The 19,926-nt window shown below is 41.8% G+C and overlaps 1 protein-coding gene across 1 annotated transcript in view; it reads right to left on the bottom strand.

Moving 5' to 3' along the window:
- CXCL14 (C-X-C motif chemokine ligand 14) overlaps positions 1-19,926 on the bottom strand; it is a 58,595-nt gene that overhangs the window by 7,503 nt on the left and 31,166 nt on the right. The window contains exon 3 of the mRNA XM_073573797.1: positions 14,562-14,672. Coding sequence (XP_073429898.1) covers positions 14,562-14,672 — 111 coding nt within the window. The remainder of the gene's footprint in view (positions 1-14,561; positions 14,673-19,926) is intronic.

The following is a 19,926-nucleotide window of genomic DNA, read 5'->3' as shown; positions in this document are numbered from 1 at the left end:
ACCACACATCTAGATAAGTTCCGTGGGGGGTCTAGTGTCCAAAATGGGGTCACTTGTGGGGAGTTTCAATAGTTTAGGTACATCAGGGGCTCTCCAAACGCACATGACAACCGCAGACCATTCCATCAAAGTCTGCGTTCCAAAACGTCACTGCTTCCCTTCCGAGCCCCGACGTGTGTCCATACAGTAGTTTTCTCCCACATATGGGGTGTCAGCGTACTCAGGACAAATTGGACAACAACTTTTGGGGTCCAATTTCTCCTGGTACCCTTGGGAAAATAAAAAAAATGGTGACTAAAAGATCATGTTTGTGGAAAAAATACGAATTTTTTATTTTCACGCCCGGGCGTTGTAAACTTCTGTGAAGCACTGGGGGGTCAAAGTGCTCACCACACATCTAGATAAGTTCCTTGGGGGGTCTAGTTTACAAAATGGTGTCATTTGTGGGGGGTTTCCACTGTTTAGGTACATTAGGGGCTCTCCAAAGGCAACATGACACCCGCAGACCATTCCATCAAAGTCTGCATTCCAAAACGTCACTACTTCCCTTCCGAGCCCTGACGTGTGCCCATACAGTAGTTTTCTCCCACATATGGGGTAGCAGCGTACTCAGGACAAATTGGAAAACAACTTTTGGGGTCCAATTTCTCCTGGTACCCTTGGGAAAATAAAAAAAATGGTGACTAAAAGATCATGTTTGTGGAAAAAATACGAATTTTTTATTTTCACGCCCGGGCGTTGTAAACTTCTGTGAAGCACTGGGGGGGTCAAAGTGCTCACCACACATCTAGATAAGTTCCTTGGGGGGTCTAGTTTACAAAATGGTGTCATTTGTGGGGGGTTTCCACTGTTTAGGTACATTAGGGGCTCTCCAAAGGCAACATGACACCCGCAGACCATTCCATCAAAGTCTGCATTCCAAAACGTCACTACTTCCCTTCCGAGCCCTGACGTGTGCCCATACAGTAGTTTTCTCCCACATATGGGGTAGCAGCGTACTCAGGACAAATTGGAAAACAACTTTTGGGGTCCAATTTCTCCTGGTACCCTTGGGAAAATAAAAAAATGGTGACTAAAAGATCATGTTTGTGGAAAAAATACGAATTTTTTATTTTCACGCCCGGGCGTTGTAAACTTCTGTGAAGCACTGGGGGGGTCAAAGTGCTCACCACACATCTAGATAAGTTCCTTAGGGGGTCTAGTTTCCAAAATGGTGTCATTTGTGGGGGGTTCCACTGTTTTGGTACATCAGGAGTTTTCCAAACGCGACATGGTGTCCGATCTCAATTCCAGCCAAAAACGTCAAATGGCGCTGCTTCCCTTCCGAGCTCTGCCATGCCCCCAAATAGTGGTTTACCCCCACATGTGGGGTATCAGCGTACTCAGGACAAATTGCACAATGACTTTTAGGGTCCTGTTACCCTTGGAAAAATAAGAATTGAGGGTGAAAAGATCATTTTTGTGGAAAAAATATGATTTTTTAATTGTATGGCTTTATGTTATAAACTTCTGTGAAGCCCATGGGGGTTCAAAGTTCTCACCACACATCTAGATAAGTTCCTTAGGGTGTCTAGTTTCCAAAATGGTGTCATTTGTGGGGGGTTTCCACTGTTTTGGTACATCAGGGGTTTTCCAAACGCGACATGGTGTCCGATCTCAATTCCAGCCAAAAACGTCAAATGGCGCTGCTTCCCTTCCGAGCTCTGCCATGCGCCCAAATAGTGGTTTACCCCCACATGTGGGGTATCAGCGTACTCAGGACAAATTGCACAATAACTTTTAGGGTCCTGTTACCCTTGGAAAAATAAGAATTGAGGGTGAAAAGATCATTTTTGTTTAAAAAATATGATTTTTTAATTGTATGGCTTTATGTTATAAATTCTGTGAAGCCCATGGGGGTTCAAAGTTCTCACCACACATCTAGATAAGTTCCTTAGGGGGTCTAGTTTCCAAAATGGTGTCATTTGTGGGGGGTTTCCACTGTTTTGGTACATCAGGGGTTTTCCAAACGCGACATGGTGTCCGATCTCAATTCCAGCCAAAAACGTCAAATGGCGCTGCTTCCCTTCCGAGCTCTGCCATGCGCCCAAATAGTGGTTTACCCCCACATGTGGGGTATCAGCGTACTCAGGACAAATTGCACAATAACTTTTAGGGTCCTGTTACCCTTGGGAAAATAAAAATTGGGGTGAAAAGATCATTTTTGTGGAAAAAATATGATTTTTTAATTGTACCGCTGTACGTTATAAACTTCTGTAAAGCCCTTGTGGGTTCAAAGTTCTCACCACATATCTAGATAAGTTCCTTGGGGGGTCTAGTTTCCAAAATGGGGTCACTTGTAGGGGGTTTCCACTGTTTAGGTACATCAGGGACTCTCCAAACGTGACATGGCGTCCAATCTGAATTCCAGCCAATTTTGCATTGAAAAAGTCAAACGGCGCTCCTTCCATTCTGAGCTCTGCCATGCGCCGAAACAGTCGTTCCCCCCCACATATCAGGTATCTGCGTACTCAGGACAAATTGCACAATAACTTTTGCAGTTCAATTTCTCCTGTTACCCTTGGTAAAATAAAAAAAATTGAACCTGAAGTATTTTTTTTATGAAAAAAAGTTAGATGTTCATTTTTTTTTAAATATTCAAAAAAATTCCTGTGACGCACCTAAAGGGTTAATAAACTTCTTGAATGTGGTTTTGAGCACCTTAAGGGGTGCAGTTTTTAGAATGGTGTCACTTTTGTGTATTTTCTATCATATAGACCCCTCAAAGTGGCTTCAAATGTGATGTGGTCCTAAAAATAAAATGGTGTTGTAAAAATGAGAAATCGCTGGTCAACTTTTAACCCTTATAACTTCCTAACAAAAAAAAATTTTGGTTCCAAAATTGTGCTGATGTAAAGTAAACATGTGGGAAATGTTAGTTATCAAGTTTTTTGTGTGCCTTATCTCTGTGATTTAAGGGCATAAAAATTCAAAGTTGGAAAATTGCGAAATTTTCAAAATTTTCGCCAAATTTCCGTTTTTCTCACAAATAAACGCAAGTTATTTGAATGAAATTTTACCACTAACATGAAGTACAATATGTCACGAGAAAACAATGTCAGAATCACCGGGATCCATGGAAGCGTTCGAGAGTTATGACCTCATAAAGGTACAGTGGTCAGAATTGTAAAAATTGGCCCGGTCATGAACGTGCAAACCACCCTTGGGGGTGAAGGGGTTAAACAGAACCCTGAGACTATCACAGAGCAGGTGCATTTATACGGAGACTTGATTACACACAGTCATTTAGGACAACATTGGATCATTCAGAGATCCACAATGAACTTCTGGAGTGAGTTTGCTGCACTGAAAGTAAAGGGGCTGAATAATATTGCACGCCCCACTTTTCAGTCTTTGAATTTCCACAAAAATTTAAAATAACCAATAAATTTCGTTCAACTTCACAATAGTGTCCCACTTGTTGTTGATTCTTCACATTTGGTATCTTTATGTTTGAAGCATGATATGTGGGAAAAGGTTGAAAAGTTCCAGGGGGCCGAATACTTTCTCAAGGCACTGTATTTGTGGTTTACCAAACCCAAGGACCTACGAAAAACAAAAGCTCCTGAGTCTCATTTTCAGAATTTACAATGAGTAGTTCAATGTAAGTCTTTCTGAATAAAAAAACTATTTCCGTTAGAACATATATTCTTTTACAAAGTTTAGAGATTAAACATGGTTATAGCGATTTCTTCTTCTGTGGACCTCTGGCATCAATATGACATTAATGATTGCTCATCAGTAATTTTGATCAAATTTTCTTTATTATTTTAGTTTATGTCATCAATACCTCCCTTCCATGGGTGCTGCATTCAAGGATCTTCTGCGCAGGCGAGTCACTGTGACCTCTGGTGTGGGCACTGATAAGATGCTCTCCCCACTCCCTCCCTGCATAGTCATTTCTAGGAACCATGTGTACACAGCAATGACTATGTAGGGAGGAAATGGGGAGAGCACCTTATCGGCGCGCACAATGTAAGTGACTGGAGCGGAAATCGCTGGCGCCTGCGCAGAAGATTCTTGAATACAGTGCCCATATTCATCCTCAAAATTAGACGATTTTCATCTCAATTTTCACTTGCATGAAATCTAGCTGGCATCCATTTAAGATCCATTTCCATACATCAGTTATTAAATGTTACAACACCAAATATAGTTTTGCATTATAAAGAATTGCAATGTATCTGTAATAATCAGATGCTATTATGCTTAATCCATATGGGATCTGATTTTTTTTTGTGCATCCATAGACTTGAATAGGCGAGTTTCATCCGACAAATGGAAGAAACTAATAAACGCTGTGAGTTTTTCATACGCGGATTTGGGCCGTGAAAAAGCCATCTCGTCTTAACCCCTTAACCTCTGGTGGTATTTTCGTTTTTGAGTTTTCATTTTTTGCTCCCCTTCTTCCCAGAGCCATAACTTTTTTTTATTTTTTGGTCAATATGTCCATGTGAGGTCTTGATTTTGTGAGACGAGCTGTACTTTTAAAAGACACCATTGGTTTTTACCTTGTCATGTACTGGAAAACGGAAAAAAATTCCAAGTGCGGTGAAATTGCAAAAAAAAGTGCAATCCCACAGTTTTTTTCTTTTTTTTTTTAACATGTTCACTACATGCTAAAACTGACCTACCATTATGATTTTCCAGGTCATTACGAGTTCACAGACATTAAACATGTCTAGGTTCTTTTTTATCTACCGTATATACTCGAATATAAGCCGAGATTTTCAGCCCTTTTTTGGGGCTGAAAGTCCCCCTCTCGGCTTATATTCGAGTCATATACACCGGGGGGAGGGGGAGGGGGGGCGGGGGTGTCAGGTCATACTTACCCGTCCTGACGCTGTCTCTTGAGCCCCCAGCTTCTCCGCGCTCTCTCTTCCTGCCTTCAGTGGTCACGTGGTACCGCTCATTAAAACTCATGAATATGTGCATATTCATGAGTTTTAATGAGCGGTATGTCATGACCGCTGAACGCAGGAAGAGAGAGCGTGGAGAAGCTGGGGGCTCAAGCAACAGCGTCAGGACGGGTAAGTATAGTGATACTCACCTGTCCTGCGTCTATGGCTGCTTTCTGCTGTCTGTCATCGGTCAGTAAATCAATCAGCCGCGGAGACACCATCACATGTTTCTCAACGCAAGCAATGACTAGCCAGGTCTTTCACCGGGAAGGAACAACCACGGGAAGGGCAGTCTCCAATGAAGGAAACCACCTATGCCAAAACATGGTATCCATCCACAGACAGCTGTTTCGGGGTATTGCCCCTCATCAGTGTGGAGTAGGAAGCTGGCTAGTAGGAGCAATGCCTAGTAAAAGACTATGAAAATGAGGATGAGTGACCTCATGGAGATCAACATCCAACACTGCTGAGACACTGCATTGAGAAACATGTGATGGTGTCTCTACATGTTTTTGCATATTTCCCATAAGGGATGGGGGCATTGCTCTAGAATCACTGCGTTGAGAAACATGTGATGGTGTCTCCGCAGTGTTGGATGTTGATCTCCATGAGGTCACTCATCCTCATTTTCATTGTCATCGGTCAGTGACTTCAGACAGCAGAGGGCGCGGTGACGTGATTAGTGTGCGCCGCGCCCCCTGCAGTCTGAACGTCACTGGCCGATGATGTGGCAGATAGCGGTGAGCAGCCATGGACGCAGGACAGGTGAGTATCTGACACCCAGCAACAGAGAGGTGAGTATGTCATTTTTTTATTTTTACATGCAGCAGCAGCGGCAGCACATGGGGGAATAATCTAAGGAGCTTCTTATGGGGGCAGTATATGGGGGAACAATCTATGGAGCTTCTTATGGGGGCAGCATATGGGGGAACAATATGGAGCTTCTTATGGGGGCAGCATAAGGGGGAATAATCTATGGAGCTTCTTATGGGGGCAGTATATGGGGTTACAATATGGAGCTTCTTATGGGGGCAGCATATGGGGGAACAATCTATGGAGCTTCTTATGGGGGCAGCATATGGGGGAATAATCTATGGAGCTTCTTCTGGGGACACCATATGGGGGAATAATCTATGGAGCATTTCCCACCCTAGGCTTATACTCGAGTCAATATGTTTTCCCAGTTTTTTGTGGCAAAGTTAGGGGGGTCGGTTTATACTCGGGTCGGCTTATACTCGAGTATATACAGTAAGTGGTGAATAAAAATTCCAAACTTTGTTAAAAATAAAATTGCACCATTTTCCGTTACCTGTAGCATCTCCATTTTTTGTGATCTTGGGTTGGATTAGGGATTTTAATTTGCACGCTGAGCTGATGTTTTTAATGATACCATTTTGGTGCAGATACAATCTTTTGATCGCCCGTTATTGCATTTTATTACAATGGTGCGGTGAACAAAAAACGTAATTCTGGCATTTTGACTTTTTCTCATAAGGCCGTTTAGCAATCGGGTTACTTGTTATTGTTAGATTGGGCGATTCTGAACTCGCCGGTATCAAATGTGTGCTTTATTTTTTTTATTGTTTTATTTTGAATGGGGCGAAATGGAGGTGATATGAACTTATATTTTTTATTTTTTTTTTAAATATTTTAAAATCCATAATTACTATTACAATTAGTCAGTAATAAGGACTGATAAAACTCATAGTTAAAAAATGAAATGCAGCACAAACACTCAGTTGGAAAACACTGGTGAACAATGGTCTACATTTTTACTTGTGATAAAATCATTGACGTCTGAGTGAGTCCTTAAGGTTGGGTGTAAGATATTTCCTTTTCAAGCTTTGCCAAATTAGAAGAGAAAGGAACTGTTGGATAGAATGTCACTCGCAAGTTTAAAAATCACATTGGTTCTTTCAAAGGCCAGGTCATATCCAAGCTCAGGTCCTTAGTGCTGCAAGGGAACAATGCTAACCACTGAGCCACCTTAGTACCAATATGTGATTGTCTATCTTTTGAGAGTTACAGCAATGTAGTCATTTAGGAACCTCAGCTTTGAAAGCATACCAAAGCATGCTGTAAAATGTATGCCCCACCGTAAGGACAAAAATGACATTGAAATAGCCGGCACCCACTTTAATATTGGGTAGTATCTATTACTATTATATTCTGGTAGAACAAAATAATGACAACATAATAATATCACCACAATTCTATCCAGAGATATCCGTGACACCATGACTGCCACATCGGAGCACCTACTGTATACACTTCATGACCATTAGGCAATGTTGGTTTCTTCTCTAACATTAAGGGTATGTGGGTCGCCCTTCCAGGGCTGTGGGGTACTCGGTACCGGGCCGTTATCAGTGGGATGTGTCACAGCAGCGGTGACTCGGACCGTGGCCCTGGGCGCCCAAGTAATAGGAAGATGTGAATGGTGAAATGTAGTTAAATGAATAGTTTGTGATGCCTCTGGGACAGATGGTGTGGTGCAGCAAGGATGGTATAGCCCTCCACAGGCAGGACTGTTGTCCCAGGGCAGTGTAGATGTGGAGACACTTAGATGGTGTAGTATCCGGCGCAGGGGATGTAGCAATGCCAGGCGGACGGATGCAGGAAGGAATGGAGGACACCAGGGCATGTAGTTCCAAAGCTTTACTCACAATCTGTAGTGCCCGCTTCTGTGCCGTGTCCTCCGGGTCAGGGACTCAGTCAACCTCCAGGCAAGATGGAATGCTCCCTTCCACACTCCGCCAACTTATGTGCCTTTTCTGAACGTCTCCTCTATAGCGCCTTTAAGTGTGAAGATCTCCTAGTACTGTGTTACACCAGAGTTCCTCCTGACAGGTGTTCCCAAGAACTCTACTTGCACAGCAGACAGCTGTAGCCTGCTTCGGGGACTCTCTACAGCTAAGTCCCGGCTCTCTATCCGTGTTGCTGTTGTGCCCTCAAGTCATAGATGGGAGTAGTGCATTTACAGCCCACTACTCCACCGGTGTCTGCTGCAGAACCATTAGTATCCATGCAACCTCGGGGACCGGGCCCCGGCCTTGCACTTAGAGGAAGAAACCAGCCTAGAAGTTCTAACCCACGTCCTCTGTGTTCCCTTTTACGCCTACGTTCCGTACTTGTCTTTTCCCTTCTATGGAAGCTCAGGCTTCAGTTCAATGTCCTTCTCCTACTTTCCTTTCCCATGCCAGCTGGCTCAGATCACTGAGGCAGCTGCAGCACTCCTTCCTCCATCCCTCTTCCAGGGATCCCCACTCCTCCCGAGTGGCTTCCTCTCTACTCCAACTCTGGACTCAACTCCCCTCAATCCTGGAACTGTCCCGCTCTTATATATATATATATATTCTGAACTCCACTCACCTCCCAGCACGTCTAGTGTTCCAAGCAGGGAACCACCAAAGGTGCTCTGCTTATCTCTAAGCAAGGAGCCGCAATGTGGTTTTGCTGAACTACTCTATTGTGTGGGGTGCGAGTGTTGGAGCGTGATCAGGAGCCTCCAACTTACCTGGATGGTGGGGCACCACACCTAAGGAGAAGGTGCACTACCTCTGTGGCGACTGAGCCTCAGGGGCACCACATATGTTTCCATTGTCTGTAACTGGAGCGCTTTGGATGTATCTCTGTCCAAAGCACTGCCAGCTTTTGTATGCACGGTGATTCCGCATGTGTTCATTGAACCATGCGGAATCACCGAGTCCTATACATAGACTGTAATATTTATCTTGCGGAGACTGAGTGTCTCTGCAAGATAAATAGACATGGTGCGGTCTAGAAAGATGTGCCGCATGTTAAGCTGGGAAGCTGTGGATGTCCCTGCATGCATAGTGGAGATGGGATTTCATAAAATCCCCCCCACTATGCTGTAACATCTGGCTGCTGCGAATTGTATGCTGCGGCTGTACGCAGTGTCCAATCCGCAGCAAATACTGAACATGGAAGCATACCCTTAGGTTTGTGCACACAGCTTCTTTTAGACATTAGCGCAACCACAGAGCTTTTGTAGCAGAAAACACTGCTGTTTCTTTTCCGTAAGAATTTTCTTTCTCGTTTGCTCATTGTGGAGGCTTTGTCTGAGATATCACGTGTGTTTTTTATTTCTTGATTTTTAGTGGATGTTGATTTTGTCTTTTATATTTTTTTAGCCTTTCATATTTTTCTTCTGATTGCAAGTACTTTACACAGCAATATTATAGTATTGCTGTATATAGCAAAAATCAAGGTGCACTATGAACGCCAGCCACAGGACATCTTTCATAGGAATACCAGCATGAGAGACATGGATGTTTTCAACATTCCCACGTCCATCATGGCAACTCATCAGAAACCCTCGATCGGCGGCACAGATGAGCAGTTAGAACTGCATACCCCTTGGGCTGCACTGTAATAGCTGGTGTCATAGACATATAGTGGCTTTTAACAAGTTAGCAGCTCCACTTCACCCACGGCAGTGTGAGGCAGATGATGGCTGAATAACACAGTCATCATCTGTTGTCAAAGATGTGGGCTTAGGAAGACAGGGAGCGGACTATGATGTACCAATGCGTCAATCTGTTGGTAAGGGGTTAAGGTGGATTTTAAGTAGAATCTACCAGAAAAAGACATTGTGTACACATACCCGAAAAATAACCTATGATGGTGTCAATCTTTTAAGTCAGAAATCAACATTGAAGTACACATTTGCCAAAAGGATAACATATGTGTTGCGTAATAAAGTACAGGGCGCTGAGGTGATACACGTGGTTCCTAAGCCATCGAGAAATGACCTGGGTTATATAATAGTAACCTCCATTACATGTCATTACTCTAATATGGATGGTGTAGCTGGAGAAATTATGTTATCATATAGTGTATATCAAAATAAGGAAAAGATCTCTGTCAACTTCTAGATTCTTTGAAAACATGTCACCTTTCATGCTCTAATCCTAGAATAAAGTGATGTGATCTAGCATTGAATTAGTTAAAGCATTCATTCAAAACCGAAATCCCTTACAACATGAGACAGAAGCTGTTAGGTGCCCGAGAATATTTTCTAATTTAGGCTTTATATATAAAGTTCCTATCATCTTCTCTCTGCATGTGTAGCTAATTTGGGCTCTCCAGGGAAATTCTAATGCCCACAGCTGGGGCTTCATCATGATGGACTGACACATGCTTCCAAATAACATAATTAGAGTGAAATTTCTAGTCTAATCAGAACTTGCTGCCCTGAAGCAGAAAGTCTGAACTCCACTCATGCTATTAATAGATGTAACTAGATTTTGATATCACTCCTGGTAAGGACAGGAACTAGCCAAAAAAAGTTTTACAAACTTATGTTAAATATACTGTGGATGAGCATAGCCTTTCTGTATGGTAGGGGAAATGGAGCCCGACTTTATATTTAATCCTATGGATTTACAAAAATCATTAGGTGTTGCACTACGCTTGTCAATACAGTACATTTCACAACTCTTCAGACCTCATCTGTAATATGTGTATACAGTGGGGAAAATAAGTATTTGATACACTGCCGATTTTGAAAGTTTTCTCACCTACAAAGAATGGAGAGGTCTGTAATTTTTATCGTAGGTACAATTTAACTGTGAGACAGAATTAAAAAAAAAATCCAAAACATCACATTGTATGATTTTTACATAATTAGTATGCATTTTATTGCATTAAATAAGTATTTGATACAAAAAAAGAAACCAGAACTTAATATTTGGTACAGAAAGCTTTGTCATTTCAGTTTCAGATGTTTCCTGTAGTTATTGACCAAGTTTACACACATCGCAGCAAGGACTTTGGCCCACTCCTCCATACAGATCTTCTCCAGATCTTTCAGGTTTAAGGGCTGTCACTGGGAACCATTGAGTTTCAGCTTCCTCCAAACATTTTGTATTAGACTCAGGTCTCTAGACTGGCTAGGCCACTCCAGGACCTTGAAATGATTCTTACAAAGCCAATCCTTAGTTGCCCTGGCTGTGTGTTTTAAGTCATTGTCATGCTGGAAGACCCAGCAATGACCCATCTTCAATGCTCTTACTGAGGGAATGAGGTTGTAAGCTAAAATCTCAAAACTCATGACCACAGTCATCCTTCCTTACAATGCAGTCTTCCTGTCCCCTTTGCAGGAAAGCATCTCTAAAGTGTGAGGTTTCCCCCACCATGCTTCACTGTTGTGACGGTGTTCTTGGAGTTGTGCTGGATCCTTCTTCCTCCAAATACCTTGAGTAGATTTAATACCAAAAAGTTATATTTTGGTCTCATCTAACCACATGACCTTCTCCTATGCCTCCTCTGGATCATCAAGGTGGTCAATGGTGAACTTCAAATGGGCTTAGATATGTGCTGACGTGAGCAGGGGGACCTTGCGTGCTATGCAGGATTTTAATACATGATGGCATAGGGTGTTACTAACAGTAATGTTTGAGACTGTGGTCCCAGCTCCCTTTAGGTCTTTGGCCAGATCCTCCATGTAGTTCTGGGCTGATTCCTGACCTTTCTCAGAATCATCCTTACTAGGGTTGAGTGAATTTGTATGGGTTCCCTCTTATTCGGCAAGCTATACAGCTTACCGAATAAGCTACAGAGGGAACCTGGCTTTCTGGATTGCGTTGGCTGATCAGCTGATCGGCGCCACAGCTGCTTGTGTCGCAACTGTGCCACAGTCACAGTACATGCATGGGCAGCATGTTTGTATTTATTTCCATTTTTCAATTAGGGTTAGAGTTGGGATAGGGCTAGGGTTGGGGTTAGGGTTAGGGTTGGGGCTAGAACTGGGGTTAGGGTTGTGCTAGGGTTAATTTTGGGCTAGGGTTAGGGTTTGGGCTAGGGTTAAGGTTGGGGCTAGGGTTAGGGTTGGGACTAGAGCTAGGGTTAGGGTTGGGCTAGGGTTAAGGTTGGGGCTAGGGTTAGGATTGGGGCTAAAGCTAGGGTTTAGACTTGGGCTAGGGTTAGGTTTGAGTTGAGGTTGTGGTTAGGGTTATGGTTATGGTTGGGATCAAGGTTATGGTTAAGATTAGGGTTAGGGGTGTATTAGGGTTAGGGTTGGAGTTAGAATTGGGGGATTCCACTGTTTAGGTACATCAGAAAGCATCTAAATGTGACATGGCACCCACCATTTATTCCAGCCAATTTTGCTTTCAAAAAGTCAAACGGTGCACCCTCCCTTCTGAGCCATGCCATGCACCCAAACAGTGGCTTTCCCCCACATACCAGGTATGAATGTGCTAAATTTAACCACTGACATGAAGTACAATATGACATGAAAAAACATTCTCAAAATCAGTAGAATACTTTGAAGCGTTCCAGAGCTATAACCTCATAAAATGACAATGGTCAGAATTGTAAAAATTGGCCTGGTCATTAAGTACCAAATTGGCTCTGTCACTAAGGGGTTAACATCCTGCAGTGCATGTAAATACAACCGATATGTTTCTGTGTGAAGGTGCAATATGAGTTAGCATTTGGGGTCCCACTTTAAACTTTTGCCTAGGGGGGGCCCCACTTTGTCTAAGGCCCCCGTCACACATAGCGATGCACCAGCGATCCCGACAACGATATGACCTTGTCAGGATCGCTGGTGTGTCGCTACATGATCACTGGTGAGCTGCCAAACAGGCAGATCTCACCAGCAATCAGGACCAGCGACGACGCGGGTAACAAGCTCGCGCGTCGCTTAGTTACCCGCTGTGTACCTTAGATACCAGTGTGCTGGCGCTGGGAGCTGGTATCCAAGGTAAACAGCGGGTTTCTAAGCACCACGTGGCGAGCTTGTTACCCGCTGTTTACCTTGGATACCAGCTCCCAGCGCCAGCACGCTGGTATCTAAGGTGCACAGCGGGTAACTAAGTGACGCGCGTGCTTAGTTACCCGCAGTTTACCTTGGATACCAGCTCCAGCTCGCTGACTGATGGTCTCCCACCTGCCACACGCAACGATATGTGCTGGCCAGCGGGAGACCAACGATCAAAAAGTTGTCCAGGGCTTTCGAGCACGATCAGCAATACCCGGCGGGGGGGCGGTCACTGATACATGTCACACACAGCGATATCGCTGGTGAGATCGCTGTTGCGTCACAAAACTTGTGACTCAGCAGCGATCTCGCTGTGTGTGATGGGGGCTTTAAACCAGCCCGGACTAAACGGACCCACATTGTATTTGTCCTCCAATGAACATATGAAAAAGCATATCTGGAAAGGTATATCGGCTTGCTGACAAAGTAGGTGCAGTAAATACTTAGAATATGTATATTCTTAACTCTGACAAATGAGCTAGAAATGAAACAGTTAAATATTTAGTCAAACTAGAGTTGTTCTCCCAAAAGGTGCACACAAAAAATCTACTGTTCTGTGCAACCAGAGGTCACAATTATTCTCAGAAGATGTTTTTAATAAGTTCTGCATTCCTTGGATAAGAATGTAATAAAAAGAATGATGTTCAAAATTCTGAAAAAAAGTTTTACCATTTCTCAGTATTTTCCACACCCAGTTCTAAGTATATTGTATATAGCAAATTGCGTGTTCTATAGTATTAGAATGTTTTCTTTTTAATTCTGGCTTTATGTTATTGGCTGACATAGAGAATTAGGCCTTTCATTGAAAGGGAATCTTTCAGCAGGTTTTTGCTACCTCATCTGTGAGCGGTATGATGTAGTCAAAGAGACCCTGAATCCAAGGATGTATCACTTAGATTAACGGTTGGAGCAGTTCTGACAAAATCAGCGTTCTTAGAATTAGCAATGCAGCAGAGCTGAGACAGCTAACCCCGCCCCCACCAGGCTCTATATACAATGTCTATTTACATTGAGCTGCTTATCGGAGGAGCGGCAGAGTCAGACCAGGGCTCACACACTCAGCTAGTCACAGCAATGATAATGTCCTAATGTTAAAACCTTCATTGAAAGTAAACAGCCCATGTGATACGTCGTTGAAATCCGTGTTTTAACCCCTACATCATGCTGTCCTCAGATCACATAGCAAAAACCTGCTGACAGATTCCCATTATTTTTTTGTTATGAGATGCAAATGTTTGAATTTAGGATCTAGCTGAATTACATTGTCATCATCTCCCCATGAAAAGTGTTAGGGCAAACTTACCTAAAAGCTCACCAAAATAACATTCATTGGTGGCACCATTTCTGCGTAAAGACGCAACAGAAGGACAGTTCCTTAGTAACATTCAATTTCACAGATCAACTGTCCTAAATTTCCAGGACTATAATAATTTTTTGGAAACTGTCCCAATAGATTAGCAGTGTTGTAGGTCTAAAAGAGATTGGGGTTTACACAATCAAATTGGAATTTTTAGACAAGAAATATGGACGTCAAGAAAGCAACCAAGTGAGTGTGGGGTTAAAGCATCACTGAGTTGCCAAAAACGTAATGTTAGTATCTATGCAATTTTAATGGAGGAAATTCTACATAGAATACAGACTATTCCTAAATTGTAATCCAGGAAAAAATTCTGCAGTGAAAAAAACTATTAAAAAGATAAATAATGAGGACTACTTAAGGAACAGCTTTTTCTTGCACCTGTATACGATAGTATCAGTAATAATATGTAAGATTTAGTAATAATGGTCCTTCTGTACATTACTAGTAGAAATAATAATGACAGTAATCTTACCTGTTCTTTTCCCGATATATTGTGTACCACTTGAGGAACTTCTTTGTACTGTGTAGCTTAGGGTGTAAGCAGTATTGTTGTCCTCTGAGCCGAGATACATGCATGGTTACACTAAAACATAAAGAAGGGATATTGAATAATATGCTTTATAGTAGAATCCAAAAAAAGTAATAAAAAATACACAATACATAGGTCTGAACACTTTAAAAAAAAATAGATTTGTGTTCTTACATGTATGCATTTATTACTGCATATGAAATACAGTGATGACCAAAAGTGTTGGCACCCTTGACATTTTTTCCACAAAATGCAGTATTTCTCCCAGAAAATTATTGCCATTACACATGTTTTGTTATACACATGTTTATTTCCTGTGTGTATTGGAGCAACTTGAAAAACAGAGGACAAAAAGGTACATTGGACATAATTTTCACACAAAAATCCAAAAATGGTCCGGCCAACTTTCTTTTCACTCTATACTTAATGTAATATTTGATTGTATACCCTTTGGAATAAATCACTTCCTATAATCACCAACAAGCTTCTTTCACCTCTCAACTGAAATTTTGGACCACTGTTCTTTTGCAAACTGTTCCAGGACTCTCACATTTGAAGAGTGCCTTCTCCCAACAGAAATTTTAAGATCTCTCCACAGGTGTTCATTGGTATTTAGATCCTGGTTTATTGCTGGCCACTTCAGAACTCTCCAGTGCTTTGATCCATCCATTTCTGGGTGCTTCTTGAAGTATGTTTGGGGTCATTGTCCTGCTGGAAGACCATAACGTAGGACGCAAAACCAGCTTTCTAACACTGGGCAATACATTGCGACCTCAAATCTTTGGTAATCTTCATATTTCATGATGCCTTGAACACAGTCAAGGCACCCAGTGCTAATGGCAACTGATCAACCCCAAAACATTTTTGAACCTCCATCATATTTGACTGTAGGTACTATGTTCTTTTCTTTGCAGGACATTTTCGGTAAACAGTGCAATGATGTACTTTACTAAAAAGCTCTATCTTGGTCTCATCTGTCCACAAGGTGGTCTCCCAGAAAGATTTTGGCTTACTCACATATATTTTAGGAAACTGCAGTCTAGCTTTTTGCAGTCTATGAGTCTGCTATGGGGTCTTCCTGGGTCTCCTGCCCTAGTGTTTCATTTCATTATAATGTCGACATAGGGTGCATCAGTGTCAGTGCAAATTGAGCCTGCAGGACAGCTTGAATTTCTGAATTTCTTTGAAACCTAGTTGAGGGCTGTTTATCCACCATCCGAGCTATCCTGCATTGTAACCTTTCATTAATTTTTCTCTTTCGCCCCCTTCCAGGGAGATTTGATTCCAGGGAACTCAACTCCAGATCTATGGAGATGGACTTATAACCTTGAAATAGTTGATATTTTTCAACAATTTTGGCTCTCAAGTCCTCAGACTGTTTTTTTCTCCTCTTTCTGTTCTTCATGCTTAGTACAGTACACACAGACACAATATGCAAAGACTGAGTCAACTTCTCTTTTTATTTGATTTTAGGTATGATTTTCATATTGTTCACACCTGATACTCTTGCAACAGATGAGTATATGATCACATGCGTGAAACAAAGTTGTTTACCCACAATTTTGGAAAGGTGCCAAAAAATTTTGTCTGGCCCATTTTTTTGTGTGAAATTATGTCCAATTTGCTCCTCCACTTTTTTGCGTTGATCCACTACACACAAAGAAAGTAAACATAACAAAACATGTGTATGAGTGAAATACTTCATTTTCTGTAAAAGTTTCAGCCTTCACTGTATATTGCATTATGCTGTGAAAACATTTGAATAGCTAGCTTGTGTAGCAGTAGTACAAAGAAGGGCTCATTCCTTGCAAGTTCTGCCTATACAATACCACCAGTTATCAACAAGTTTTTACCTATGAACTGGTTAATGTTAGTCCCTTTAAACTTCATCTTCTCATTGATGCTAGTAATACGATCAGCAACATAAGTATTTTTAAAGTAGCTTATTCACCACCTAACCAGTGGTATTAGGAATTTGGGGAAAGAATCAAAACAGCAGACAAATGCATTTGACCTCATCAGGACAAAAGTCCATAAATATAAGGTGCTTGGTCATGGGCTTTATCCCCACATCATTGTAAATTTAAGGCATGACGGTAAGACTCCTGCAATCCTGTAGACACAGCCAGGGATCGGTGGAGAAAACAGAAGTGGTTCATCACCATTTCTGTCTTCTCTTTTGCTTGCTCAATGAGTACAATGAGCAGGACATTACATTCATGTAGTTCCTCATGGCCTTGTGTCCATTAGCTGGGTTTCAGTCCTTCTCAGCCCTTACTCACATGTACGTCACTTGATAAATGGTAAGGTTTTTATACTAGAAGTTAGGACCATACTGAATAGGGTCACCTTGACATGGTGAGATGGCGTTTATGTTTTTTATCAAAAATACATTAACTAAGCACCCAATATTATTTTCATGGACTGTTGCTATTTATTTATAAATTTACTAGATGGAGGTCAGATGCTATTGCATCGGGAGGGCGGTAATGTTGCGATGGGGGCAGACTTTGCAGCGTTGAGAATGTCTCTCCCCTATGTGCTCACCCACCTATCCACTCTCTCTTTCCCCATGTGCTGACTTCTCCTGTCTGTGCTCTCTTCTTTGTCCTGTCTATGCCGTGTGCTATCCCCTTTGTCTGCTGTCTCTATCCTTCCTGTGCCATGTTCTCCCCTCATGTGCTGTCTCGTTTGAGGTGTCTCCCCCCTGTGCTCTGTCTGCCTCACCCCTATGCGCTTTCACTCTCCCCCATCTGCTGTCTTTCTCCTCTCATGTCACCTTTTGCTTGACCTGTGTACCCCATCACTAAACAGTCAGTGCACAGCATGTCAGGAGGAATTTCCCTTTAAATGGGTTTTCCCATAAACAAAAGTTCATTTTAAAAATTGTCTGTGTCTGACCATGTACAGAACATACCACAGCTCCTGGGCAGGGGAGAAAGCAAAAGACAATACTGACATTAGAGCATTTTGTGAGGTAAAATATTGTTTAGAAACAGTCAGTGAAATATTTTGCCTCACAAAATGAATCCTCTGTGATCCCTTGCTGTAATGTCAGCCTTGTCTTTTGCTTCCTCCCCTGCCCAGGAGATGTGGTATGCTCCGTAAATGGTCAGGCATAGACAATTTTTAAAATGAACTTTCGTTGGTGGGAAAACCCCTTTAATGTGACCGGCTTCCTCTGCCTGTAGACACGTTGCGCATCTGCCGCCGGGATCAGCCGAGTGTAAGTGCGTGTGTGAGTGTGTGTGAGTGTGTGAGTGTGCGTGTGTGAGAGTGAGTAAGTGTGAGAGTCTGACAGTATGAGTGTGTGTGAGTGTGTGTGGTGCGTACGGCATATAGAGTATGTGTGAGTGTGGTGCGACGGTGTTCCGCTGGTTGTACCGTGCAATAGGTTGGTACCAGCAGCAGTTTCCATATTGAGACACCCATCACTTGGGTGTCCCAATATGGTGGTCGGTGAACTTCCTCCGCTTGGAATTCTGGGATACAGTGACATATGGACAGAGCAAGAAATGAAAACATTAAAAAGGCAATTATATAAATAGATTTACTGTGGGGTATTTGCTTATTTTTTTTATCATTGTTTTTTCAGTGAATAGTATGTAGTATACAGAGGCAACTGCATAGCCGATGAATCTAGGACCTGGCAATCCCATGATCTCTGATTGTCTGTTGGCATGGCAGAGCTGCTGAGTCTTAACAGACACAGATCAGCTTGCTAGCAACTTTTGTCACTTTAGTGTGCGGTTTTCCCCTATAACCAGGGTCCCTAAAGATGGCCCAGTTACAGTGGGAAAATAAAAATTAATAACAGGTCTTTGATAGTCTCTTGGGGAACAAATTATGTAAAACAATTTACGTAAAAAATTTGCAAGAAGACTTACAAAGTAAAGTCTCCACTGTAAAAAATATGATTTTTTTTTCATAAAAACATATTATTCTATACATATAAGAAGAAAAAATGATAACCTACACATATTAAGTATCTACACAACTACAACAACCTGAATTTATTCAACAGGTAATTTGATGTGTAAAAGAAATAAAAATATAAAAATAAAAAATATAATATTTTTAAAAAACTATAGCAAGAATGAACATTTTCCACATTTGCGGCATAAAATAAAATGAATATAAATTTTGCAATAAATTTATGTCAAGCATAAAACATGGCCTTCTGCAGCCACATCTTGTAAAGAAATTTAAAAAAAAAAAGTTAGAAATGGCTGAAAAGCAGACAGGCAAAAGCGGGGAAAAAAAAGTACATATTATGTATTAGTTGGTCTTTAAGGCCCTTTCAGGCCTGGTCATTAAAGTGTTAAATGAACAGACATTGATGGCATGTTATTACACTTCCAATATTGCTCTCTTCTAGCACAGGCAGGACATAAAGAAATATTTCCTATGATCTGTCAACACCCACAGATGTGGGTAAATGCCTTGCATGCCAGCCTTACTGCATCACTGCTAGCCTGCCCTTTTATAGTTTGGAAAACATGACCACTCCATTACATCATGTTCTTGCCTTTCTCTTCATTCATGATATAGGTTATTCTATTTATATTTTCCCATGCCAAATCTGGCCACATAAAGCTCTGTAGATTTTTCTTTCTGCCCCGAGACCACTATTAATACGTTAATATAGAGAGCTTACGGTACTATGTCCATACAAATCGATTTGTGACAAATTCAATGTCATGAATTTCATGTAAAATTCAGATTCACCAGATTTTCTCATAATTCAGTTTGGACTTACCGTATTTGATTTAGTTAAGGACAAAAACTTATTAAACGTAATACTCCCTGGTAAGACCCCCTTCACATGTGCTGCAGCTCCGTGCCGGTCCTTTGCTTTCTCCCTCCCGTCAATCTTTACATCCTCCACCACTAGTCTTTTGTAAGCCGAACGGGGAAGGACGCATGTCAGTGACACGAAACATATCATGCCCCCTGTGATCATGCAAGGCCTAGTACCAGAAAGATCCAAAGAGTGACCAGAGAGCACGAGCTGAGAAACTGGAAAAGATCTGCGGCTGCAGAACAGGTGAGAGACGGTTAAACATAAGGTTTTATTCTTCCTTAGCATTGTAACACTCCATTTATAATACTTTGGGTTCTAGGGAGACCTCAGAGCATAGTAAAAGTCTTTTCACGGAAATTTTGAGGTGCCTGTAAAGAATTTTTGCCTGAAAAGAATTTCTGAAAATTAGCTCACCTCTACATATTACTCATACACATTTGCAAAAATTAGGCAAAATATGAGGTTAGAAAAAAAATAGCTTTTTTTGTGAAAACCTCAAGTTTT

This window comes from Dendrobates tinctorius, unplaced genomic scaffold (genome assembly GCF_039654945.1).
Source record: "Dendrobates tinctorius isolate UK_male_01 unplaced genomic scaffold, ASM3965494v1 ptg000036l, whole genome shotgun sequence".
In the NCBI taxonomy this organism is placed as follows: Eukaryota; Metazoa; Chordata; class Amphibia; order Anura; family Dendrobatidae; genus Dendrobates; species Dendrobates tinctorius.
This window is presented reverse-complemented; position numbering and strand designations above follow the sequence as displayed.